At 43.6% G+C, this 25651-nt stretch overlaps 1 protein-coding gene across 2 annotated transcripts in view; it reads left to right on the forward strand.

Moving 5' to 3' along the window:
- The first annotated feature begins 7311 nt into the window (after positions 1-7311).
- Positions 7312-25651, forward strand: part of LOC138746878 (general transcription factor 3C polypeptide 1) — a 68781-nt gene continuing 50441 nt past the window's right edge. The window contains exons 1-9 of one of the 2 annotated variants that reach the window (XM_069905461.1): positions 7312-7569; positions 8169-8378; positions 9983-10159; positions 10245-10388; positions 11307-11403; positions 12299-12422; positions 14569-14721; positions 17623-17738; positions 22928-23369. In XM_069905461.1, coding sequence (XP_069761562.1) covers positions 7349-7569; positions 8169-8378; positions 9983-10159; positions 10245-10388; positions 11307-11403; positions 12299-12422; positions 14569-14721; positions 17623-17738; positions 22928-23369 — 1684 coding nt within the window. In that variant the 5' untranslated portion in view covers positions 7312-7348. Of the gene's footprint in view, positions 7570-8168; positions 8379-9982; positions 10160-10244; positions 10389-11306; positions 11404-12298; positions 12423-14568; positions 14722-17622; positions 17739-19392; positions 19432-22927; positions 23370-25651 lie in introns of those variants that run through there. The other variant, XM_069905462.1, reaches the window with a different exon arrangement.

The following is a 25651-nucleotide window of genomic DNA, read 5'->3' on the forward strand; positions in this document are numbered from 1 at the left end:
GTGAATTGTGTATATTGTATTTTGTTTATTTTTGATTGGACCACGTTGGTCGCCATACTGCTGTTTTTAAGCATTATGGGCAGGCTAGCCAGAGATTAGGACTAATGAACTGGTAAATTTAAATGACTATTTAAAATAATTCTGAAATCTTAACCAATGGTATCACTCATGATAATGAACTAATAAGTTGAATGGAAAAAGTCCTCCTGTTCAGGAACAGGCTCTTCAGTTCAAATCAAACTCGATCTCTACTTTGTGCACAAGATGGACATGTCTACGAAGGAGATGGAGGGATATCTATCAAGTAGCCTCATAAAAGCCACTTTTGTATTTGCTTCCACCACTACTCCAAGTAGCCTGTTCCAGGTTTCAACCATCAAAATATTTGCCCGTGTATCTCCTTCCCCTCGCCTTGAGAGCATGTTCTCCAGTGCAGCCATTCTCAAAGGATTTTCAGCTATTTCTTTCTCTCCCCTCCCCCCCCAGGCCTCTGCTCAGTTTACTGGGCCCCCTTCCTTGTGAAGCAATCAAGTTTTGGTTTCTTCCATACTTCTCTCTGACCGACTGCACAAATATTTGTGATGTGAATAGTAAGACTGTGCTGTGGCCTTGGGAGACTGTAAAGGCTCCCGTTGAGAATGGCAGCTCTAGTGTCTTGTGTATTTACCCCAGTCTGGTCCACAACTCTCCCCTCTGAAAGTTCGCCTTGTAGGTGATGCAAATATCCTGGGAGTAGGTTACATTCCAAAACACTGGTCATAGATTTTATTCACTTGGAGAGATTCACTTGGAGAGTAAAGATCTGTTTATTGCAATTAAATATGACAGAAAGGATTGAGTCGGTGACTTTTTTGCTTTTAATGAAATCAAGATGTGAATTTAATATGCTGAAAACTGAAATGTAATTGGCCAGAACTATAAGCAGAATCTGTGGGTGCTGTTAGTCCATCATTGCTGTATCATATATATTAATGATAACTAAATTCTAACACTGAGTTTTGGATTCAAACTGATCTGCAGACACTGGGGTCTCCGTGCAGTATGCAAAAATGCCGTGTGATCTGCCTAGTTTCCCCAACACCTCTGTGCACTGGAAGATTGGGGGGGGGGGGGTGGGGGGAGGGGAGCGGGGAGCTCCAGCTGACATGGAAGATTGGTGGCCTGGTGGGCCATGCAGGGTGAACCAGGAGCAGCAATGGGCAGAAGTGAACGAGCCAAGAATGCATGGTGGAGCGAGAGCGAACCACTTTGTGGAACTGAGGGAACGGGAATGTGCATAGAGGTAATGGGATGATGAGGACTGGGTCCTCTGGTTCCCAGAGCTTGAGCGTACTGGGAAGCAACAAAGCAGAGAGGGCTGAAGCGGCCCTGGAAGGAATACAACAGCTTGGAGGTAAGCGGGTGCTGAGAGGCAGGGAGGAGCTCAATCAGACCTGGACTGATGGGGGGGGGGGGGGCGTTCCTGGTGCAGCAATGGAATGAGCAAATCACAAGAAATAGTTGAGGAAGCAACATATACGCACACAGGGAGGGACATATGACCAGAAGCAGACCTGGATATGTGAAGGCCTGCAAAATGAGTTAGCCCACTGTGTGTGGATAAATACGAATGGGCCAAGGAGACAGTGCACCACGTTGTCAGAGGTGGGAGGCAACGGGATGGTGCAGATCGGGTCCGGCACAGTGGGCATGAACCTCGCGGCGCTAAAGGGGCCAGGCAGAGAGGACTGAAGCAGACCTGGAAGGAATAGGGCTGGTTGGAAGTAGTGGACTGAGAAGGAGAGGAGGGCGTTGACCTGGCAGACTGTCAGGTGGTTGGTCATGGGCAGTGAAGAGGGTGAATCAAAAATACTTTGGGTAAATGGGGTTGGAGAAGTTAAGAAATAAAGGAGGCATGAACATGTCTCTGCTGTGCACTGTTCACTATGGTTTGAATGTCGCTGGTAATTTTGGCAATACTGCTCCCAAAAGGTGTTGGTGTGCCTTTTTCAAACATTGCACTTTGGTATCACCTCCTACCACCTTTTGTTCAGGCGCTTGCCTACTTTTCTCTCATACCCCAATGAAGGGCTCAGGACACAAACATGAGTTTCTTAAATAACTTAGAGATGCAAGATTCAAATAACAGAAGAGACTTTACTTACTGATGCCTTCCACCATCTCAGGAAACTGTTCGCACGCGCTCATACACATACGCCCCACAGTGGTGCACTACAGTTACTTCAGGGAGAAGGGTACAAAATAGTTCACATTATCCTGACTATATAACATTGGTTATGTATCTTTGCCTCCAATAGACGCTGCTGAGTTTCTCCAGCACTTTTGTGCATTGCACCACAATCTGAGCATCTGCAGGCATTCCTGTTTAACAGTTTTGTATTGGTGAGTGGTCTTGTACACTTGCAGTACTTAATATCTGCCACCAAGTGGTGGTGAATTTCCATCACTGATCCAGAATCTGAAATCCAAATTGTCTCTTGCAGCAATCATTCCGGCTTTGAATCATCAGAATTTATTGTCGTGAACGTGTCACGAAATTCATTATTTTGCTGTAGCGTCACAGTGCAAACATTTATCTAAGCGACCTATCAAAATGAACAAAAATAATGCAAGAAAAAAAATCAAAGTAAGGAAGTGTCTGTGGATCATTGAGGAATCTGATGGCAGAGGGGAATAATAAACTGTCCTTGTGCCACTGAGTGTTTGTCTTCAGGGTCCTGTGACTTTTTACCTGTGGTAGCTCAGCAGAATGAAGAGGGCATAGCCTGGGTGGTGGGGGTCCTTGAGGATAAAGGCTGCTTAAGCCACTCCCTCTTGTAGATGTCCTCAATAGGGTGGTCTGGTGCCTGTGATGTCACAGGCCAAGTTATCAACCCTCTGGGGTTTTATTCTTGTCCTGAGTGTTGGCTCCTCTTCCTGACAGTGAGGCAACCAGTCAGAATGCTCTCCACGGTTCACCTGTAGAAGTTTTCAAGAGTCTTTGGTGATGTGCAGAAGCTCCTCAAACACCTCACAAAGTACAGCCGCTGGCGAGCCTTCTTCATGATTGCATCGACATGGAGCCTCCAGGACAGATCCTTGGAGATGTTGATACCCAGGAATTTGAAATTCTCTCCAATATTGACCCCTTGATGAGATTGGTTCGTATTCTGATTTCCTCCTGAAGTCCATAATGGTCGTCTTGGTTTTGCTAACATTGAAAACAAGGTTATTTGAATTCCTTCATTTGCAGGTTAATTTGTTTTAACAATCACAGTTCCTAGAACTTTTTTTAATCAAAAAGAAAATCATGATTGGTTTATGTGCGGAGGTTGCTGAGTACTCAGTGCAATGGGAATAAAGTTGTGCTGCTCTGATTGATTCGTGGGTGGAGGGATTAATTTGTCTTGTGAGGGGATGCTAAGCAGACTGATCAAATACTGAGTTTGGAAGAATGGGTATGATCTCAATGAAATGCATGACATCTCACAAGCAGGGTAAATGCAGAGACGTCCTCCCTGAAACCAGGCATCACGGTCCTACAATCAGGGGATTAGCCATTCAGAACTGAAAAGGTATTTCACCCAGAGGGCAGTGGGTCTTCTCTACTCATTGCTACCTCTAGTGAAGACATTGGTAGATAACCGAGGAGTCGAGGAGTTAATGCACCAAGGTCAAAAGATAAGCATACTGAATATTAAACGAGATGTAATGGACCAAGATTCATTGGAGTGACTTCATCACCAACATCGAAGTACTCGAGCTGGCAGAGTCCCCCAGCATAGAGTCCCCCAGCATCGAATCCACGCTGCTGAAGATCCAACTGCGCTGGGTGGGTCACGTCTCCAGAATGGAGGACCATCGCCTTCCCAAGATCGTGTTTTATGGCGAGCTTTCCACTGGCCACCGAGACAGAGGTGCACCAAAGAAGAGGTACAAGGACTGCTTAAAGAAATCTCTTGGTGCCTGCCACATTGACCACCGCCAGTGGGCTGATCTCACCTCCAACCGTGCACCTTGGCGCCTCACAGTTCGGCGGGCAGCAACCACCTTTGAAGAAGACTGCAGAGCCCACCTCACTGACAAAAGACAAAGGAGGCAAAACCCAACACCCAACCCCAACCCACCAATTTTCCCTTGCATCCGCTGCAACCGTGCCTGCCTGTCCCGCATCGGACTTGTCAGTCACCAACGAGCCTGCAGCAGACGTGGACATACCCCTCCATAAATCTTCGTCCGCGAAGCCAAGCCAAAGAAGAAGAATGGACCAAGTGAACTCCTCTATTTCTGCTTCTTAAATTGACTATGGAAGTATTGACGTACGTTATTGGCCCCTTGCTCTGGAGAGGTTATCGCTTTCCGCAGATGCCATTTGACCTTTCCTGCTTTATCTTTTGTTAGATTTTTTTTAGCATTTGCACCAGTTTTTATCTCACACTTCTGGTTTGCTATTTCTTCCCCACACCCCACCACTCCTCTCCACTTGGCTTTTTGATCGTGAACTAAGGGCTTGGAACCAAACCATGTGTGGTCAAAAGGATAGCGTGAAAATGATGCACCCAAGTTGAACAAAAGCACAATCAAGAAGAAGGCCTTTTAGACCTTCAGTGACCTGATGAGTTTCTCCAGCACCATGGTGTATTGTCCAAATAAAGATTTAGTTTAGCATAATCACCAAATATTTCAATGACAGTTTTAGAAATTTTGTAAAAGATGAATAATTGAGAAATCACATCATGATTAATGATAGTTAAACATGATTGATTTCTCATCATTACAGCTGAATTTCTGGAAAATTTCTCATCCCTCCTGACATTTTTGTTTCATTTTCATTTGTTCCTTTTCCATTCCAATGGTATTTTTAAATTTTAAAACTAGAAGCTGGTCTTAACAAGAAAGTTCGTGAAGCTGGCGAATTATTCTGACCCACTACCATCAGGAGGGAGGTACAGGTGCATCAAAATCAGAACAGCTAGGCTGGGAAATAACTTTTCTCCTCAGGCTTTGAGTTTGATGATTGGCATCATGTCGTTGAGTAAATCATCCCAAAATATTTATCTGTTTTAAATTATTTACCTAGGGGATTGTTACGCACTGTGTATGTGGGACTGGTCCGGAGAAATGTTGCTTTGTCTGGTTGTTCATGTTCAGTCAGATGATGAACTTGATATTGAAACCCCGTCATGAATGAACAATGGTTACAGATGACAGTCGCGATTGTGAAATGTTCCCACGGGACTGCACTGAACCAATGAACTAGTTTTCTTGATCAAGACTTTAATAGACAAGTAGGTAGCTTTGGACTTTCTAGCTGTGGATTTCTCTTTGTCTCTGGCAGACATTTGTACTTGCGTGTGGTTCAAAGTCCAAACCCTGGGTCACAGCAGGTGGAAAGCAATCCTCCCCCAAATTACTCCCAATGGTCCTGATGATCATATTTGTGTCGTCGGTCTCTGGGTCAGAGATCTATGAAAACCCTTGGATACAAACAGACCTGTGAAATTTTCAGGCTGAAACCCAAGCTCCAGATTTCAGCGCCCGGGTCCGATTTTCTTTTTTGGTTTCTTTTACATCCCTTTCAGCACATCTCAAAGCATTTCTTCAGTGCAGAAACTGTTGGAAGTGCAGCAACCGCCCTGGACTCAGCAGGTTCCCACAAATGCAGAGCAAATGATGAGAAGCTGGAGGGACTCAGCAGGTCAGGCAGCATCCATGGCTGGAAAGGGTCAGATCATTTGAATCCTCCCTATTTCCCATTGCACTGAATACCTGGCAACCTCATGGGCCATTCTGCCCCTCTGATCTGTGCCAGGAGTGGTGTGACAGTGATTTAATCACTTGCCATTCTCTTGCACGTGACCATTAACATCTCCCTGATCTGTAATGCACCCTGAGAAGGAGGAAATTGCAGCATCCGATTAATTCAACAACCAGCCTCTAATTTTGAGATGGAAAAGGAACGACAGCACCATAAGACACAGGAGCAGAAATAGGCAGTTCAGCCCATCGAGTCTGCCCCACCATTCAATCGTGAGCTGATCCATTCAGCCACGCTGCTTGGCCGTCCCCCCATGACCTTTAATGCCCTGGCTAATCAAGAACCAATCAATCTCCATCTTGAATAGACTCAATGACTTGACCTCCACCACCACCTGTGGCAACAACTTCCACAAATTCACTGCCCTCTGACTGAAGTGTAATTCAAGTTTATTATCATCTGACTGCACATGTGCAACCCCACAAGATGGTGTCTCTTCAGACCACGGTGCACCGATAAACACACTCAATGCACAGTACATCATGATCACAATAAATTTACACACATACAGTATGCATATGTTCAGTCAGGAGCCAGATAACGACCGTTTGGTCAACTGTCTGACCGCATATATGTCCATGGTCCCATTAGAGTTTAGAAACCCTGATTGGGCACAGCAGATTCCCACATGAAGCACATACATCTTCTGTCTCTTGTATACAAAATGATTATGCTGCCAGGTGTATAATGGTACAGTAAGTCTGTAACCTATAATACGTATGTCTTGATAGTTATAATAAGCGCCTATGTTACCGGTACTATGTCTGGACTGTGCTCTCTCATTATTTTAATATAAAGGTGTGGTGGCGCACATCATTGCAGCGGTGAACCGGCTCTACTTGTTACGCACGGGTGGTGGGGCAGCCTCTTCCGGTACAGATTGGAAGGTCGCGATCACCGGTGCGTAAGGGGCGGAACGGAGTCAGGCTTAAAGGCTGCGCGCGAGATTCAAATAAAATCAGTCCGTTGCGGTACCTGAGTGCACAGCCCGCCGCTTCAGTCTCTGCGCTGCGCTCACTCACAACACGCTACAAACTTTCCCGACCTACACATAAAAAGTTTACCGTCCGACGGCCCAGCTTCGGCTCGTGGGCAGCAGCGTCCAAACTCGCGTGTCGGGCACCTCTCGGGTGTTGTCGCTTTGCTGAGTCTATATGGAGTTCACATCCGATAAGGTCCTATTTCACAGCACGTGTGGTGGAGGTTAAGCGACACCTGACGATGGATGGGGGTATCTCACACATCCCTACAGAGAGAAGGAGATATTTCGATGAGAGATGCATGGAGCTATATATTTCCATACTCTATATCACTCCATCTATATTGCTGTCCACATCTCTCTTCTACGCGCGCCTCTCGATTACTCTGTGCACATGTGTCTGTCTGCCTAGAGGATGATGGCCTTTTCATCTGACGGTCCTTCAATGCCAGTGGCCACGAGGCTGGTGCCCTGTGAGTGACGGTTTCGAGGTGAGAACGGCAGCAACGCGCGTCCCTCGCCGCCGGCCGCTGGCTCGCCGTAGACGGGGCCGAGGCGACCCGGCCGCCGCCATGGACCCGCTGAGCGCGCTGCTGGACGAGGTGGCGCTGGAGGGGCTGGACGGCATCACCCTGTCCTCGCTGTGGTTCCGCCTGGACAGCCGCATCCCCCCCTTCCCGCTGCAGCTCGACACGGCCACCCGGCAGTTCTTGTGGGAGGCCCTGGCCGGCAACGCCGACGTCGAGTTCTTCCAGCTGCCCGAAGCCAGGCCGGCGCTGGTGTTTTATGACAGGTGGGGGATACGGGGGGGCGGGGGGGGGATATGGGGGTGAGGGCTGGGGATACAATGGGGTGGATATGGGAGGGCTGGGGATACAATGGGGGAATATGGTAGTGAGGGGTGGGGATACAATGGGGGAATATGGTAGTGAGGGGTGGGGATACAATGGGGTGGATATGGGGGTGAGGGCTGGGGATACAGGGAGGGGGATATGGGGTGGGGATGCGAGAGATGGGATATGTGGCGAGGGGGATATGGGGTGTGGTGGGGATACTGGGGGTGGGGGATACAGAGAGAGTGGGATACAGGGAGGGTGGCATATGGAGGGAATACGGAGGGTTGGATGTGAGGGGGTTATAGGGAGAGTGGGATTATGTGGAAGGTGAGTGGTACAGGAGGTGTGGGGAATATACATGTAGGTGATACAGGGAGAGTGGGAGGCATATGGATAGGTGGGATACAGGAGAGGTTGAGGATATGAGAAGGGGAGGGTGGGGAGATATAGGGAGGGTGGGGGGAATATTGGGAGGGTGAGGGGATATAGGGAGGGTGGGGAGATACTGGAGGTTTTGAATGTTAAACTGAAGCTTTTTTTCTTTGGTTTTTGGAAGATATGAGGAAATTGATCCAGAGACAGGAATACAAGAGTCCCGGAGGAACCCCACAACTCGAGCTGATATCTATCCCATTTTCATCATTTCTGATAACAAGGATGGGATGCAGGGTTCCTGTCAGTATTTTAACAAGCGGAAAAATTTAACGGCGCAAATCAGGAATCAGCAGTATGAGCCGCGCTGTACATTGGACGAAGCCATCGAAAGGTGAGTACGGAACAGATCCCGAATGTGAATAAAATAAAAGCACGAAGGATAGGAGATAAAGAGAACTTACTGACGTGGGACAAGGTTTGAACCTTGCTACTGGCAAGTCTGGAGCTCTTGTGGATGAGCAGGAATTGGTGTGAGAAAGTATAAAGTCAGCGTGATCTTGGAAGGGTTGAAGTTTACAAAGGGTGGTGAATCCTCAGGTTTAGAGATGACAGTCGTTCGCATTAAAGTTTCATTTGGAAACAGGATGAGGTTGTAATGGAGATGGGCCACGTTACAAAGGTAACATGACATTGAAATTTCCTTTCATTGGGCTAAGAACAATTTGGTTCCATTTTTAAGTGAGCAGATTCGGGTCAGGCAGAGAAATGGTCAGTTAGCATTGACCATAAGAGCAGAAATAGGCTATTCAGCCCTTTGGAGTCTGTGCTGCCATTCACTCATGAGCTGATCCATTTTCCCACTCAGCCCCACTGCCCAGTCTTCTCATGACCTTTGATGCCCTGGCTAAATAAGAACCTATTAATCTCTGCCTTAAATGCACTCAATGACCTGATCTCCACTGCCACCTATGGCAACAAACTCCACAGATTTACCACCCTCTGGCTGAAGAAATTCCAACTTGACTCTGTTCGAAGTGGACGCCCTTCCATCCACAAGTTGTGCCCACTTGTCCTAGACTCTCGCACCATAGGAAATAATCTTTCTACATCTACTCTGATCATGCCTTTCAAAATTAGGAATGTTTCAAAGAGATCTTCCCCCTCCCCTTTCTCCTAAATTCCAACAAATACAGGGCAAGAGCTGTCATTTGATAATCCTTTCATTCCTGGAATTATCTTTGTCAACCTCCTCTGAACCCTTTCAAACATTATCATATCCTTCCTGAACTTCTCTCCTTGGATGGTGCTCGTCCCACTAAATCCCTCCAGCTTATCGTTCCAGCATTTGCAGTTCTTTCATTTCTTTAGTTCCATATTAATCCTGTCTGGAGTATGCAAGGTGATGATTCCCTGGCTGGGGGCCAAATACTGCAAACCAGAATCTCTCTGGGGACACGAAAAAGTCATCGTAACAATTGATTTCCCATGGATAAAACCTGCAAACCCAATCCATTGAAGTCAGAAATCAAGGGGACCATTTTCACTGTATCTACACATTGAGGAGCTTCAGCATGGTACAATACTATATGGAGGAGGATCATGCTAATGAAACAATAATGTCAAAAACTTCAAGTCCAAGTCAAGTTTATTTTCATTTGATTGCACAATTGCAACCTGCCAAAAGAGCATTCTCTGGTGAAAAACACACAGACACGCAACCAGGCATAATGCACAAACAGACAAACGATACGTATGCAGGACAAATATTCATGCAGACAAATAAATAAATATTGCTTTGTGAATATGAGAGTTTTGGAAGGTTAGTGCAAGCAGTTCCTTTTGGTCGTTCAGCATTCTCATTGCCAAATCAAAATTAAGTTTTGATAGAATATTTTTGTCACGTTAGACATGTACCTCAGACTTACCTGTATCAGAAGATGCATGAATGCATTTTTTTTTGCTGTATTGAAATGAATGCTTTGGTTTTCTTTGTAGGTGGGGAGAAAAGCTGGTTATTGTTGCCTCACAAGTGATACGTCATCGAACTCTAATTGGATGGGAAAGTGATCCAGAATTAACTCTGCCTGATTATTCCTATTGCATATTAGAGAGATTGGGTAGAGCAAGATGGCAGGGAGAACTACAGCGAGATCTTCACAGCGGAGCTTTCAAGTGAGGATGTTTTGCATTAAAAGGATTTGCAATCATTTCATACCTTAAACCTTTCTTTTAAGACCAATTTTTTTTTTTGTTGCAGAATTGATGCCCGTAAAATGCATTATCACAGAAGAGTTCTTGACAGGAACTGCTTGATTACTCTACAGTCCCATGTCATTCGGCAGCCCAATGGGAACCAGCAATATTCCATTCTGTTGCTGCTCAAACGGTTTCACGTTGATAGGTAAATGAGCTAACTTTGAAAGTTGGTTCAGTAAAAACTCCTCATATATATGTGGATTGGTAGATCCTGGATAAGTGAATTTTCCAATTGCTTGAGGTTGTGTATTGCGTGATTAGCGAATTAACAGCTAGGGGGCGCCAATTTTAAACTTTTTAACCTATTTTTGCAATTTTTTTGTTGCTCGTTGCATGAATTCCAGAAAACAGGGATTTTACTGTATTCTGAATCATTCAGTTACATCTGCTTCCAATATATAGCACTTTTGGTGCAGCTAAAGCTTCCCAAAGCACCTTGCAAGAATAGCATCAAGCAAATATAGGTGGTGAAATCGATAAGGCACTTGGACCAATCACCAAAAGTTTGGTCAAAGGATATTAAGTGGCTCAAAGAGAGACAGAAGTTTATTGAGCAAATTCCAGTCCTTCCGGCTTTTGCAACTGTAGGTATAGCTGCCAGAGGTGGAGTATTTAAATCAGGTGCTAGTCATTCCCATAAAGAGTCTATACTTTGTGATTTTAGAGCTTAACCTGCAGTTTGCAAGTGTTACTCTTTCATGTCAGCTCGAATAGTTTTGAATGTGAAAGGAAAACTGTGATTGGGATTTCTTTTTGTGGTGTTAAGGGTGCCTTTCTTGTTGTGTGGGTATAAGCAATAATATTTTTAGATAATACCCAAAAGTGCTGGAGAAACTCAGCAGCCCCTGCAGCCTTCCCAGAAGGCAAAGATGTATAACCAACGTTTTGGGCCTGAGCCCATCATCAAGGAATGAGCAAAAAGCAGGCAGGCATCTGAATAAAAAGCCGGGTCAGAGAGGAAAGAAATGTTTAGATCTGCGTTTTAAAAATACAATCTTGTCAGTGATGTACACTTTAAAAAAAAAAGTTATCAAACTGGTTCACATGTGTATTTAACCTGCAGGAGAAGCAAGTATGACATTTTAATGGAAAAAATCTCTAATATCCTTGTGAATCGGCCCAATCAGCTGGAAGTCATGTTGACCCTGAGAGATGAGCTGGTGAGTGACCCCATCTTGGAGTAAACATATTGTGTGAGGTCTCGGGAGCCCTCACCAACCTGATGTTTGTTTTCTTTTATTAAGTAGCTTTCTATTCCCTTGATTTGGAGGATAATTCTATTGGCAACAGACTTTTGTGCACCATTATATCATTTTCAGAGCTCTGATGTTGATCGCCATTAGCTACTGCACTCTGTGGAATTGGGGAAGGTGGCAACATTAAATAGCCTAATTCAGATCCCATTGGATAGTGGGAAGGAATTGGACCTTTATTCAATAAAATGGTGTTCAGTGTATAGCATGAGAAGGGGAAGAGAAGCCATCCAATCCAATGATACCTTGAGATTGTTCATAAGAACTCCTTGTTTTATGAATGGTTAATCTTAATCGTGTCACGAAAATGTGTATCTACCATTGAACAGTCTTCATCCTGCTTGTCAGTGGTATGAATTACCTGACCACAGTCGTCATAACAATGGACATCTTGAGAAGGTCGAGACTGCACAATGAAAGTGAGGGGAAATGTGATCGATCCCTGCGAAGCCCTGTTAGAATGTGATGTTTCAATGTGATCCAATAATCTTAGCGATATGGATCCGGTCTGCTTAATCTTTCTATTCCAGGAATCAATGAAGTTTGCCTTTGTTTCTCTCAGTCTATCAAAATACATCCTTCTGTTGATAGAAAGACAAGTAAATGGAGAATATTCTTGGGGTTATTTTTGTGGGACTCAATGTAATTGCAGTAATTTATTGTTGTACTTGTATACTCTTGCAGTGAAGGCCAACATACCATTTGATTTCCTAATTGCTATGCTTGCAAGTGAACTTGCAGTGATTTTTTTTGTACAAAGATGATGTTTGAAGTAACAAGTAATTGTTTGCTTTCTACCCAGGGTCTTTGCGAGAGAACTTTCAAAAAACTTTATCAGTATATGGTGTCAGCTGGTATAGCCAAAGTGATTTCCATTCCCCTTAAAGAGCTGCATCCTGAGGGAGGACCTTGTGTGACAAAAAAAGGTAATCCTGGTGCAGTTTAATTTTCAGATCTGCGCTGCTTCACTTTTCCAAAGTGCACACCAAATGTTAGTTTGCATAACCTTTTCACTTACATTCCAACGTGGGGCGGCACCTCCAATATCCTCATAGGTGATCGAGCCAAAAATTCTCCAAGCAGCAAACTACTTGACTAGGGTGTACTTGAGCATTTCATCACAGTAGCTCCTGACCCCACTGCATTGAGAATACCTTCTTGAGGCCCACCGCAGACACTTTCACTAGGATAATGTGGGAATGGGTGACCTTGCCAATGACAGTTCACTGGAATTCACCAATTCCAGTATGGTTAACGTAGCGGTTAGCACATCGCTGTGCCAGCAAACAGGGTTCCAATCCAGCACCCTCTGTAAGGAGTTTGTATGTCTCCCCGTGGCTGTGCGGGTTTTCTCTTGGTGCTCCAGTTTCCTTCCACCTTTATAAATGTACAATTGGGTGTATTTGGGAGGTACAGGGTTGTGGGCTGAAAGAGCCTGTTTTCGTGCTGTATGTCTAAATTAAATTAAACATTATATTAAATGTTCAATGGGGTACGAAGGTGTGCTTTAATTGTTTTTTTTGGGAGCTTCCTATGTACCCAGCATTACACCAGCCACAAAAATAAACACAACTGAGGCTTTCATCTGCTCTAGACTTGAGGAATATCCAAGAGGAAGAAGATCATTCATCCCACCCTCTGCCTCCTCTGTCTTTCAGTGATATCGTGGTCGATCTTTTACCTTGGTGACATTTTTCTGCATTGACCCCATAATCCTCATTTACTGTCAGGTGGACTATTACATGAAATTGACTTTAGTCTGCTGTAAGGCAGACAAAGATTCGCCATCAGCAGAAATGGCCCGGCACCCCTTCCAGTCAGAGAAAGAGAAGCAAAAGTGAGCCCCCCCCTCCCACCCCCCACCCCAAGTCAGTGTCAGTGGATTTGCCTTCAGCGCTTCTGCAGCCCCATAAAGTCTCCTCTGAATATACTCTGGCCAAGTCTCCTCAGTCCTTTCAGGTAGAGAATTCCACTGATTCATGGTCATACAGCAGGGAACAGGCCTTTTAGTCAGTATCCTTCTCAACCCTTGCTCTCCTTATATCTGTTCTCATGTTTTTTGGCTGTCATAATTATACCTGCTTCCATTGTTTCCTCTGGCAACTCATTTCCAGATATGGACTACACTGAAAAATTGTCCCTCCGGCCCCTCAAGCTTCTCTTTTAAAATTAAGGTTCTAGAATCACCTACCCTGGGAAGAAGACGATAAACATTCAGTTTCTCCATGTCCCACATGATTTGATAAACTCTATTTCACTACCCCTTGAGTTGACTGGAATTACTGGAGCTCTTAATATAGCAATCGAGCAATAGGCTGCATCTTGAATGGCCTTTTATTTGGAGACACTGTCCCCAATTTCGGACATCCTAGCCAGCTGAGTTATTAGGAATGTCTTGGGGTTTGATCTCTTGTTCTGGTTACAGGGAAATAATTTCAAGGATAATGGGAAACATTGCATTATTGATCCCCAGAGCAAGTTCAATTTGTACAATAGCTTGTATCGAATAAATGGATGACCTCTCGGAATCAAACTCGCGTCAGCTTTTTAAACCTGTTAACTAGAATCACCCCATCACCTGTGAAGGAGGGAATCCGTTGTAACCAAAGATTTAATTATTTTAATTATTGCTGTGATTTTAAAAGTGATTTTCCATACAATAAAGTCAGAACAAGGATATTTGGACGAGAAGAGAGGGAATTTTTCAACCTATGGGGTGATAGAAACATTGAGTATTTTTCCCATGGGAAAATGCAGATGTTCGCATGATTTTGTTTTGGGAGATCATGTGGACCATAAGACTTGGATGCAGAATTAGGCCATTTAGCCCATCGAGTCAGCTCTGCCATTCAAACCGTGGGTAATTTTTTTTTCCTTTCAACCCCATTCTGCCTTCTCATAACCTTTGATCCTGTCATGTGATGTCAAATTATATGGTCAAATATGGCATAATTTGCAACTTCTGAGATCATTGAATCTTGAAAAGCCAAGTTTTCTTTTGATACGACTGAAGAGAAAGTTGGAATTGTGGCGCTGCCTCTCCCATAGTTACACAGCCATTGCTCTTTGCAGGAACTAAGATAATTGTTCGGTGCCTGAAATTAATAAAGCAATATGGAAAAAAACTAGATGATGACGACGACATGGATGAAGAGGACAATAAGGGAGTCGAAACAATGGATGTTGTGTACGAACGAGACATGCTTACTCAAGCTTATGAACTAAGTAAGTTCATGTGAGGATTTTTGCTCCTATGATAATGCGCCATCCCTGTCAAATGAAGCATATTCAACATTTTTCTGCCTAGAATAGAATAAAAGTACTGAAATTATGAAGTGCCAGTTGATGAAGTGGACAAAGGCAATGCCGTCAAACAATATTCATGGCTTTTATTAGCAGAAACTTATGGTACAATAATGAAAGACACAGTTAGACCCAAGGGGAGTGTCCTTAACGGTAGAGATAATGCATAGCCAATGTTAGTACAGCAAGGCTCGCCAGAGGGGAGACAGGCAGCTTGGCAGAGATTCACCACAAATTGTTCTTGCACCTACCTGTTAGCAGTGGTCATATGCATTAGTTGTAAGCAAAATGAACCTCTCTTTACCTAATTCATCATTGCTGGCGATGGTGGTGGCGGCTGAAACATTGAGAGCATTTAAGAGACTCTTAGACACATAGATGAAAGAAAAGAAAAGTGGAGGGTTATGGGATAGGGAGGGTTTAGTACTTTTTTTTAGGAAGGAATATATGGGTCGGCACAACATCGAGGGCTGAAGGACTGTACTGTGCTGAATTGCTCTATTTTAAGGTCAAGGTAGCATCGGGGATGGTAAGTTTTGCATAGCAGTTCCAACGTAAGAAGTTAAGACCTACATAACTACAATCTACTGGATAGACTGGGGATAACTTGGGTATAAACTTGATGCTGATTGATTATCCTCAGCTTAAGCATTATCCTCAGCTTAAGCATTACATCCAAATTGGTGTGGGTAATCAGAATGATAAAAGAATTTCCTAAAAATAATAATTCCAATATTAAGGATTAATATACAAACAGCCCATATAGACACGTGAAGATACAATAAATTGAGAGGTATACATCATGTATAAGCAGCAAAGATGTAGTTTAATGTGGGATCATGTTTGGTGCAGATACACGGGGCTGAAGGGCCCCGTGTTTAAAAGTGGTGAGTGAGGCCCCTGCCTCACAGCACCAACGACCCAGATTGTACCTCAACCTCCGGTGCTGTCTGTTTGGAGTTTGCAAATTTGCCTTGTGACTGCCTGGATATTCCTATGTACTTTAGTTTTTTCTCACATCCCAAAGGTAAATTGCCCCTGGTGTGCAATTGAGTGAGGGAGGGAGGTGTTGATGTGAATGTAGAAGTATAGATTACAGGAAAAATTAATGGGGGAGTGGGATTGACTCAGTGAGTCAGCATCACATTGATGGGCCGAAGTTTCAGAGTAAAATGATGTACTTTATACTGTACAACAAAGATAAAGACACATAGCCAACATTTTGGACTTGAGCACTTCATCAAGGTAAGACAAAAATATAAGCAAGCACCAGGACAAGATGGTGGGAGGAGGGGCAGGGAAAGGAGCCCAGTACCACAGGCAGGAGGTAATATGTGGATAAGGGAGGAAGGGCACACTAGCCAGCAAGGGGAGGGGGGATGGGTCTGTGAATGGAGAGGGAAGGGGTGGAGGAAAGAGGACAAATGGAATGAAAAGGGAGGGAAAACGGAGAGCAGATTAGCAGAATCCAGTGAATGCCATCTGGTTGGAGAGTGCCCAGACAGAAAAATTGTTTTTCGTCCAATTTACAGGTGGTCTTGGTGGGACAGTACATGAGGCCATGGACAGACATGTCAGCATGGGAGTGGGGCAGAGAATTGAAAAGATTGGCCACTGGGAGGTTCCTCTCACTGATGCAGGCAGATGGACAGTGCTCAGTCTGTGTTCAGTCTTTCCTCTTCTGAAGCGGAGACCACAATGGGAGGGGGGATGGGAGGGGGGATATAATGGATGCAGTAGATAACTCTCGTGGATACACAAGTGAAGTGTTGCTTCACCTGAAAGGACTGTTTGGGGCCCTGAATGGTGGTGAGGGAGGAGGTGGGGGTGCAAGTGTGCCTCTTCTTGTGGCCGCAGGGGAAGGTGTTAAGGAGGCGAGTGATGAGGGGACAAGGGAGTCACGGAGGGAGTGGTCCCTACATAAGGCAGAGAGGGGAAGATGTGTCTGGTGGTGGGATCAGGTTATAGGTGGTGGAAATTGCAGACGATTATGTGTTGGATGCAGAGGCTGATAGAATGGTAGGTGAGGACCAGGGAAATCCTGTATTTGTTACTTCTGGGGCAGAGGGGGCCTGGACAGATGAGCGGGAAATGGAGGAGGTGTGAGTAAGGGGTAAGTTGATGATGGTGGATGGGAAGCCACGTTTGTGAAGAAAGAGGACATTTCAGACGATCTGGACTGGAAGACCTCATCTTTGGAACAGATTTGATGGAGAAAGGAATATAATCCTTGCAGGGGACTGGGTGTGAAGAAGTGTGAAGGTAGTTGTGGGAGTTGGTGGATTTGTAAAATATGTCAGTGTAAAGCTTGTCCTCTGACATGGAGACAGAGAGATCAAGAAAGGGGAGAGTGTTGCCAGAGATGGACCAAGTGACCTTCAATCTGTCCGCATCAGTGATAGGGATCTCCCAATGGCCAACCATTTCAGTTCTGCGCCCATTCCTATGTTGACGTGATATTGCTGATGTTTTTTTTTATCTTTGTGACAATAAAGGACACTGACTTGCTGAGTTTCTGCAGCCTTGTGTTTTCACTTCAACCACAGTGTCTGCAGACTTTCATGTTTTACTAGAGTAATATGATGTGCCTCCTCCATAGTTGATGTTGTTGAACACATGACCTTCCATCTTTGAAAATGTATTGGTTGCTCAGAAAGGGGGTGAATGAAAACCTTGGACTTTTGTTCATCACCTTTCAGACCTAGGCATCCCAAAGCATCTCACATTCAATGAAGTACTTTCAAAGTGCAATTGCTATGACATTGCCAAGGCATGAATATTTTTCAGAAGAGGTTTTAAGCATCTTTTTCTTGCCATTTCTAGTTGAGCGAAGAGGCACCAAAGGAATTTCGCAGACCGAAATCAGATTGGCACTGAACGTGGGGAAACTTGAAGGACGAATGCTGTGTCGCCTTCTGGAAAGATACAAAGTCATTACGGTAAAGAGACATACCTGCAATCATTACAATGTAACATGAACGTGATGCCAAAGCATTAAGTACTGCCGTGTGAAACCACAGTGCGTGAATTGCACATTTATAATTGACTTTTAACCATTTTGTTTGTTTCACTATTTCATTCCCTTCTTTCCATTCACTTTGAAATTTCTGTCATGTTTAATTGGTGCTGGTTTGCTAACGGGTCGTATTCCACGATTTGAATTGAAGTGAATATAATTACTTGGCTAGAGGTAGGGCAAAGTCTCTCCAGAGTAAAGATGGTGATGGTTTAGTTAAGGGAAGATTAGGACTGAGTTGCTAGTTTTTAGTTAACATTGATGTTTAGTTGCTGAGTTAGGCCAGACTACTATACGAGAGATTGCTGATGAGAGATTAGCCAGTCAGGCTCCTTGATAAGTAAAAACACAATGCTGGAGAAACTCAGCAGGTCGAACAGTGTACGATGTATGGCACAGATAGATACATAGCCAACATTTCAGGCTTGAGCTCTTCATCAAGGTATGAAAAAATGTCAGCAGGCACCTGAACAAAAAGATGGGGGAGGGTAAGGAGAGGAGCACAGTCCCAAAGGCAGGAGGTAATTGGTGGATAAGGGAGTGAGGGCACACTGGCAAGCGGGGGAGTAGGGATGGTTCTGAGCATGGAAAGGGAAGGGGATGGAGAGCTGGAGGAAAGAAGATAAGGGGAAAGAGAAGGGAGGCTAGCAGAAACCAGAGAAGTTGATGTTAATGCCATCCGGTTGGAGAGCGCCCAGACGGAAAGTTGTTTGTTGCTCCTCCAGTTCACGGGTGGTCTTGGAGGGACAGTACATGATGCCATGGACAGACTAGTTGGTGTGGAAGTGGGGCACGGAATTGAAGTGGTTAGCCACTGGGAGATCCCTGTCATTGATGCAGACGGAACAGAGGTGCTCAGCGAAGCAATCTCCCACCAGATGCAGTAGATAGCTCCCGCGGATACACAAGGGCTGTTGCTCAACTCAACTTTGTTCTCCGGCTCCTTGATAGGCTGGGAGTACTTCTATATATAAAATATGAGATTGTCTTGGTAGAGACAATCCTTGTCTTGTACACTTTAAAATTGCATGACAGCAAAAAGACAAAGCAGTTGGCATCATTATTCAGAACTTCCCAAGAGTTACCAGTGAGTTCTGCATTAACCTGAAAAAAGAATCATGGATCTGAACTGGAGAGCTATCAGAAGGCCCTCTCTGTGCCCTGCACATGAAAGCCTGCCTTGTATCTTTAATTTATAGCAGTGGTTTTCAAAATTTTCTTTCCAATCACATGCTATCTTAAGTAATCCCTTAATGCCATAGGGATTACCTAAGGTGGCATGTGAGTGAAAAGAAAAAGTTTGAAAACCACTGTTTTAATTGTACCTAGTTGACTCGTAATGTGCACGATTTTATAACTCCAAAGGAAATGGGTCAATGACAATTTTTATTGAGCAAAATATTTCAGTAACAATTGCATCTAAAGAATCCGAATTTGAATTTATTGTCATGAACAAGTCATGAAATTCGATGTTTTGCAGCAACGTCATAGAGCAAACATTCATATTATAACCATGGCAGAAGAGAAGATGCTCTCCTTGTGCCGTTGAGTGCTCATCTTTAGGCTCCTGTACCTTTTTCCCGATGGTAGCAGAGTGAAGAGGACCTGGCCTTGTGGTGAGGGTCTTTGAGGATAGAGGCTGCATTTTTAAAATACCACCATATGTAGATGAACTCAATGGAGTGAAATCTGGTGCCTGTGATGTTGCAGGCTGAGTTAACAGCCCTCTGGAGTTTATTCATGTCCTGAGAGTTTATTCTTGTCCTAAGAGTTGGTGCCTCCATACCAGGCAGTGATGCAACCAGCCGGAATGCTCTCCACGGTACACCTGTGGAAGTTTACGAGAGTCTTTGGTGACATACCGAATCTCCTCACACCTCACAATGTATAACTGCTGGTGAGCTTTCTTTGTGATTTCATCAACGTGGAGACTCCAGGACAGATCATTGGAGATGTTGACACCCAGGAATTTGAAGTTCTTGATGCTCTCTGCTACTGAGCCCTCGATGAGGTCTGGGTCGTGTTCCCTTGATTTACTCCTGGAGTCCACAATCATCTGCTTGGTTTTGCTGACGTTGAGCAAAGGGTTATTGTTGTTACATTATTCAATGAGCTTATCTACCTCCCTCTTGTACACAAAAAAAAGACAGGTCCAGCATGCCCAAGTGCGGAGTTAAGGATGTGAATGTTGGGGAGGGCCTTGATACAAAGGAAGCAGTGATGGAGAAACTAATGGGACTAAAGCCAGACAAATCACCTGGTCCTGATGATATGCATCCAAGGGTTCTGAAGGAAATGGCAGAAGTTATAGTTGATGCATTGGTGGTCATAGACCAAAATTCCTTGGATTCTGGGCAGGTCCCGGCAGACTGGAAGACAGCAAATGTCACGCCACTTTTTAAGAAGGGATGTAGGCAGAAGACTGGAAATTATCGGCCAATTAGCTTGACGTCTGTAGTTGGAAAGATGCTTGAAGCCGTCATTAAAGATGAAATAGTGAAACTTTTGGAACGTAAGGGTTCAATCAGGCAGACGCAGCATGGTTTTAGAAAGGGAAAATCTTGTTTGACAAACTTGTTGGGATTCTTTGAGGATATAATGGGTGCGGTGGATAGAGGGGAACAGGTTGATGTTGAATATTTGGATTTCCAGAAAGCGTTTGATAAGGTTCCGCACAAGAACACTTCTCAGTAAGTTACAGGAAAATGGAGTCCGGGGAAGTCTATTGGCCTGGATTGAAAATTGGTTGCTTGACAGGAGGCAGAGAGTCGGGATAAGTGGGAGTTTTTCAGGTGGGCAGAGAGTGGTAAGTGGGGTGCCGCAGGGGTCGGTGTTAGGCCCACAACTGTTCATCATTTACATTGATGACTTGGAGGAGGGGACAAAATGTGGTGTAGCCAAGTTTGCGGATGACACCAAATTGAGTGGAAGAGCAAATTGTAATGAGGATGTGGAGAGTCTGCAGAGGGATAGAGTTAAGCTGGATGAGTGGGCAAAGGTCTGGCAGATGGAGTACAATGTTAGTAAGTGTGAGGTTATCCACTTTGGCAAGAAAATTAAAAGAGCTGAATATTATTTAAAGGGTGAAAAACTACAGCATGCTGTTGTGCAGAGGGACTTGGGAGGGCTTGTGCATGAATCGCAAAAAGTTAGGTTGCAGGTGCAGCAGGTTATTAAGAAGGCAAATGGAATGTTGGCCTTCATCGCTAGAGGAATTGAATTCAGGAGTAGGGAGGTAATGTTCCAACTGTATAAGGTACTGGTGAGACCGCACCTGGAGTACTGTGTCCAGTTCTGGTCTCCATATTTGAGGAAGGATATACTGGCTTTGGAGACGGTCCAGAGGAGGTTTACTAGGTTGATCCCTGGGATGAAGGGGTTGACTTATGATGAAAGATTAAATCGTCTAGGATTGTATTCGCTCGAGTTCAGAAGAATGAGAGGAGATCTTATAGAAACATATAGAATTATGAAGGGTATGGATAGGATAGATGTAGGAAGGTTTTTTGAGCTGGCCGGGGAAACTAAATCGAGAGGACACAATCTCAAGATTCGGGAGAGTAGATTTAGGACAGAGATGAGGAAAAATAGTTTTTCCCAGAGAGTAGTGAATGTTTGGAATTCTCTCACCAGGGAAGTGGTTAAGGCTGCCTCATTAAACATATTTAAAATTCGGTTAGATAAATTTTTACATGATAGAGGAATTAGGGGATATGGGAAGAAGGCAGGTAGGTGGAGTGAGATCACAAATTAGACCAGCCATGATCTTATTGAATGGCGGAGCAGGCTCGATGGCCCATTTTTGGCCTACTCCTGTTCCTACTTCCTATGTCCCTATGTCCTTAAAAAGGTTGAGAACCACTGAATTATATATAGTGTGCCTGTTGCGCTAGTGGAAGTGTGTTGACCCAGAATCCCAGCCTTAAGCTGGAGACGTCCTAAGTTGCAGGAATATAAATATTTGCATGGTAATTGAATAAAACATTGCACTATGGATACCTCACAAGAACCCATTCCAATTAGCCTGCCAGATGAAAGAGCTTTTCTTCCTCTGAGTTCCGAAGTACTTTTGGATTAAAGAAAATTTTGACCTGAGAAATTTTCCCATTTGTAAATCTATTATTTACCTAGACTGTTGGTGACTACTCTCAAAACTACTTACCCGCAAATTGGACGAACAGCACCTTAGATTCCGTCTTGGCTGTCTCCAACCAGTCGGCATTGATATCAACCTCCAATTTCTATTAACCCTCCTGCCCCCCCCAACCCCCAGTCTCTCTCTTTCCCTACTCCTCTGTCTCCTTTGCTCTAGCTCCCCACCCTATTTCCTTTTCCTCTCAGAGCAACCTCTATCCTCTCTCCCTATCACTTCTAGCTTCCTTTTCTGCTACTTGCCCACCTGTATTGGCCTGTTAGCCTGTGTTCCTCCCCCTTCCTTCCTCGCTCCTGGCCTCTCCTCCTCCCCCATCTTTTTATTTAGGTCTCTACTTGTTTTTTCGAATCCCGAATGAGGAGCTCAAGTCCAAAACATCGATGGCCTTGCACAGTAAAACCCCTGTTATCTGGAATTCAAGCAATTGGCAAACTCAAGCAACTGGGGAAAAAAAACAAGAAAAATAAATAGGTAAAATACACGGAAGTTTAAAATTGGCCAATCCACAGGCAACCTCAAGCAACTGGAAATATATTTAACTGGCATCTACCAATTTCCATAAGTGCCCAATACCAGGGGTTTTACTGTACTTCCTAAGGATGCTACGTGACCTGCTGAGTTTCTCTAGCACTTTTGACAACTTCACTCAACAGATTTTCTTGCAGATTTTCTTGCTTAACTGATAAATCTTAGATTAATTTCTGATTTAACCAAAAAAAATACACATTGTAGCTTTTTTAAAAAAAAATAGCTTTATTTGGATAGGGCACAATTCACAAATCTACCATTGTCAATTAGGAACAGAGTCCACTGGGATCTAAAGAGATGAAGCAAGTGGAGTAGAATTAGAAATCCCATCTCCTCCATTCCCTAAAACTACCTTTCCCAAAGCATGGATATAAAGCAAAGGTAAGCTTGTTCTACTTCAATGTTTCAGCTGTGACTTACCTTCGCAACAGGGCTTCATGGAAGATGAAGGCCGTCAGCGTACAACTAAGTATGTCGCAAAGACATTTGTGGAGCAGAGTGAGCTGAGCAAGAAATTTGAAAAGGAAAAGGCTAGAAATGAGCGGTTGGCCATAACCAACCTCCTGCCTTTTGATGCTGACGAGTCGCAACTTGTTCCTCAGCAAACACTAGCATCCCCAAAGAGCGTAGCTGAAGAACGCCAAAGCAAAGCAAGCTGTTCATCAGCAGGCTTCTCGAAGTCAAATCACGACCAGGAGGAATCCTTGGAGTTACCAGCCACCACTGTGCAAAATACGCAATCTTCTGAATTGGAGAGCAAAGAAAAAATATGCGCTGGTTCACAGAAGATAAACAAAGGAAAAAAAGTATTTAAATGTGTATTACAAAGAAAACTAAAATTGAAGAAAGGACTAAAATCCAAAATGGGTAAAGGTCAGTGTAAAATGTATGTGTTCAGTGTATTATCTGTTTGCAACGGTTGTTCATATTTATGGGGGTTGGTCTATTTTTGCCTCATCCTTTTCTCCTCCAAGTGGGTCTGTGCAATAATGTAATTAGTCAAAATTATACTTTCAAAATTCAGATTTATAGTCAGAGTACATACATGACATCACATACAAGACTGAGATTTGTTTATCTGCGGGCCAGGCGCAGAATTTCTACTAAGTGGTAAAACAAATGGTACTCAAGAAAAATCTATGCATACAACAATACATGTATCGTTAAGATGAAGCATTGGCCACACATTTTTTTTCCTTGAGGTTGCCAGAAATTAGATGAAGAGGATGGATGCACTATACTTTCAGTTGTGGTGAGCAAAATAATCGTTGTCCACTTACTGTTTACCCTATCAAGCTCTATAAAGTTTCCTTCTTAGCCTCTTACATTTCAGGGAGAAACATCCCAGCCTGTCGACCATCTCCTTGTAATTAATTTTTGCCAATTCTGGTAGCATTCTAGCGAGTCTTTCCTGCACTTTTTCCAGGTGTGGTGAGATGGGAGGATTTGGCATTTCTTTGTTTTGAGTATTGGTTCCTGGTGATGGGACGATACTGATCTGGAGGGTATATGCATGAGCTTATTCTTTGAACTGCACCCAGTCCTCCACTGCCCAATGGATCTCACCTTGGGGTTCACAGGCCTCTTTACCCATTCACCAAGGGATTCACAACCTACCCTCAGTCACAAACACAGTAAGCTTATTTTTTTCAATCTTCTTAGTCTAAACATTGTTTGTTGCCTCAGTGATCCGGATGTCCTCTCCAGAAAAAAATCCTAGGTTTGGTCTCATGAGGCAGCGGACATTGACCCCAGTGCTGCTGGGGTTTGAGGTGAGTGTAATAAAGAGGATGAGGAGAATGAGAAAAGAAGGGATGGAGGGTAAGATGAATTAAAACAATCCCTCTAGAGCCATGCCTTGATCCCACATTTGCAGTTTTTTTTTGTCCAAATCACACTGAAGCCAAGAGCCTTGAGTTCATTTAATCTTCAGGGGCACTGAGAGAATAATATTAACTGCATTTTACAACTGGTCAAGTTCCTTCTGTACATCAACAATTAGATGAAACAGCGTTTCTCCAGGCCACTGTGCACACACAGTGTACAGCACATAATAATCGCAATATACATAAATATATCATTTAAAATAAATAAATATTTTGGAATTGGTATTGAAATTTTCTCTTTTTTTTTCATTACTTGGTAAATTTGTTGATAACGATAGCTTATTGTCATATACAGAAGTACACTGTACAGATGCACTGAAGCTCTTGCTTGCTGCAGCCACACAGGTACATATACCACAATAGTATAAATTAAATTACGACAGTATGCCAAGACTAAGGTATGATATTGTTTTCGTAAGTAAAATGTTGATTTATAAGGCAGCGAATATAAGCTCCAAAACCTAGACCTGTAGAATTTCAATATGCTTAAAATATCAAGACATTTCTTGCACTGAAGCAACCATCATTGTCTTATTCAGACTCCTGCCAAATCATAAAGAGTAGATTCGGTTAAACACCTGTGGTTTCATATTTTCATGTAAGTGAGCCTCACTGAAAATTTGGCCTTCCTCACAAAAAAGATGCCCGTCCTTTGAAATAAAGTATAACACATAGTTAAGGAATGTAAAAATGTACATTAATAGGTGCCAAAGGGTAAAGGTGGAAATTTAGAGAAGAAATAAACCAACTAAGTCATTTTTTCTGAGAACGATAGTGAAATTAAAGACAGTTTTTTGGTTTATTTGTTCTTGCATAAAGTTTTGACAAATAATATTCAATCAAAATATCTAATTTCTTTCTTGTTTACTGGGGAAGGTAGTGAAATATTCTCTTCCATTATTGCCAAATCAGTGTGTAAACTGATTTGTTAATGAATAATTAAGGCACTGAAATAATGTAATTCATATTCATTTCTAGAAAATTATTACTTTGTAGCTTGAAATAAAAATTGTTGCTCAGTTTCCACATACAAGTGAAAGTGAAAGGAGCAAGACCCTTGGCATGAACACCTTTTGACTTGCACGAAAGCTGTTCACCCCTTGCCAAATTTTGTGTTATCCCTCGTGGAGATATTCTGTTGCACCTTTTGAGCTTTGTACTAACTAGTTTGCAAACACTTGCGAAAGAGTTCTTAATGCATCAGACAACTGACTTAACAACCTTCACAGTCAAACCTGTCCTTTCTGTCCCAGTCCCCCACAGGTTGAT

The sequence above is a fragment of the Narcine bancroftii genome, chromosome 12, assembly GCF_036971445.1.
Source record: "Narcine bancroftii isolate sNarBan1 chromosome 12, sNarBan1.hap1, whole genome shotgun sequence".
NCBI classification, from domain to species: domain Eukaryota; kingdom Metazoa; phylum Chordata; class Chondrichthyes; order Torpediniformes; family Narcinidae; genus Narcine; species Narcine bancroftii.